This window comes from Orycteropus afer, unplaced genomic scaffold (genome assembly GCF_000298275.1).
Source record: "Orycteropus afer afer isolate SDZICR_OR568_19922 unplaced genomic scaffold, OryAfe1.0 scaffold00155, whole genome shotgun sequence".
In the NCBI taxonomy this organism is placed as follows: Eukaryota; Metazoa; Chordata; class Mammalia; order Tubulidentata; family Orycteropodidae; genus Orycteropus; species Orycteropus afer.
In genome coordinates this window covers 7088590-7090689 of record NW_006921742.1, presented here as the reverse complement: position 1 = coordinate 7090689, position 2100 = coordinate 7088590, and the positions used below count along the sequence as shown (strand labels likewise).

General features: G+C 43.2%; 1 protein-coding gene across 1 annotated transcript in view; it reads right to left on the bottom strand.

Moving 5' to 3' along the window:
• The window catches only part of MTFR2 (mitochondrial fission regulator 2), a 16148-nt gene extending 15231 nt beyond the window's left edge, over positions 1-917 (bottom strand). Inside the window, exon 1 of the mRNA XM_007946317.1 lies at positions 855-917. Coding sequence (XP_007944508.1) covers positions 855-917 — 63 coding nt within the window. The remainder of the gene's footprint in view (positions 1-854) is intronic.
• Between the last annotated feature and the right edge of the window lie 1183 nt (positions 918-2100).

Sequence of the window (2100 nt, the reverse complement as noted above, 5' to 3'; positions counted from 1 at the left end):
AGCTATGATATCCCTTGTTCCACATCCTCTTCTGAATACAGCTTGCACCTCTGGAAGTCCTCTGTCAATATACTGCTACAACCATTTTTGAATTATCTTCAGTAAGATCTTACTTGCGTGTGATATTAATGATATTGTTCTATAATTTCCACATTCTGTAGGATCACCTTTCTTTGGTAGGCAGATTAGATTTGCTTATAATTCTCAGACCTAAGTCATCCTCTCCCCTTCAGATTTATTCTGAAATAGCTGCACTTTAAATTGTCATTCTAGATCCAAATATCAAACTTGTTTATAGATTATCCTAAATAAACCACTACCCACTGCCATCGAGTCGATTCCAATTCCTAATGACTATAGGACACAATAGAACTGCCTCATAGGGTTTCCAAGGCTATAAACCTTTATAGAAGCAAACTGCCTCTTCTTTCTTCTGTGGAGCAGCTGGCAGGTTCAAACTGCTGACCTTTCGGTTAGCAGCCAAGAGCTTAACCATTAGCACCACCTAGGGACTCTGTAATGACAAGCCTTAACCATTGCACCACCAGAACCAATATATCACTAGATAATTACATATATTTTTAATTTATGCAATCAATAATATTCCGTGAAGGTCATATCTGTATTTTGCTTCTTTTGTATCTTCTGTTGGTGTTTGATCAGTGTAAAGTAAGTAGTTTAATAATCTTATCCTTTTCTTTAATTCAAACTATCAAAGCTAGCTTGCCTTTGTTCCACCTAAAGAGAAGTAACAATTAAAAAGTAAAAATTTAATCTTTACAAATCAATCAGTATCAAAATGAGACTCAAAAACAAAGACAACCGTATATTCAAGTCCATCAGAAGACATTTACCTGGTCTATGGGAACACCAAAGTATTCCAGCATCTCTCTTAATATATTCAATATGAGAGACATTGATCAATCAAGTACAGAATCAACTTCAAGGAAACATGATCAGTTAGTTTCTTGATACCTTCGGGAAAAATTTTTAGAAAATATTAGTCTTGAAGATAAAAAACCAAACTCACTGCCATCGAGTTTTTTAACTCATAGCGGCCCCTCCTTGGGTTTCCGAGGCGATGTCACTACAAAAGCAGATTATCTGCTCAATCTGCCTTCCAAGGAGTGGCTGGTGGATTTGAACCGTTACACACTACTGTACTAAATAAGCCAGAAGAGGCTTTTTATTACATATTTCACCATCAACTAATCATTCTTGGCCAGCATTATTTCGAAGGATGTCAAGGGGTGCGGGAAGAGAGAGACGAGCTCGGAAAGGAAACTTCAACATATCGATTAAATTGCATTAAAAGTCCATAAAATGTTTGAGCCTACGGAAGAGCCTAAAACGGGCCTGATTAACAAATATTAATCAACAATAGATAAGACACTTACCAGGGAAGCCTTCAGACTTCTGTTTGAGACTCTTTGGAGCGGGGTGAGTTCAGCAGACCCTTGAGGCAGCGAGGGGCCCGACTCAAAACTTCAACAAAACATAAAGTAGTTCTTCCTCACAAAAGAATTGGAGTACTGCCCATCCGTCATGGGAGCTCTGGTAGCATAATGGCTAAGACACTTGCCTGCTAACCAGACGACTGGCGGTTCAAACCCACCAGCCACTCCTCGGAAGGAAGGTTGGGCAATCCTACTTCCGTAGTGATACTGCCTCGGAAACCCAAGGAGGGGTCGCTATGAGTCGGGGCCGACTCGACGGCACATAACAGCAACACAACAGCAGCCCATCCGTCAATGCTGAACCCCAGAGAGGGACCTGACTTAGCCGTCTCCTGTGCCCAGGTAGTATCACTCGCTTTGGCCACAAGCTTCCTGGGATCGCCCCAAACCCAGCATAGTCGCCGTGCTCACCTTACTCCAAAGCCGAGACCCCAGGTCACTATTGAGAAGTTGAATTGCAGGCGTTACGGGGCCCGGACTCGGAATCATCAATCAAGGAGGACAGGACGGCTTGCACTCGTCCCCAGTCCGCCTGCCCTCACTCAGCCGGGGTAACACCGCAGGAGGCCTAGCAGCCCGCCTCCTCCGCTGCAGGACCTCTACTTCCGCGGACCCGGAACTCAGAAGTTGACCAAGAAGAAAA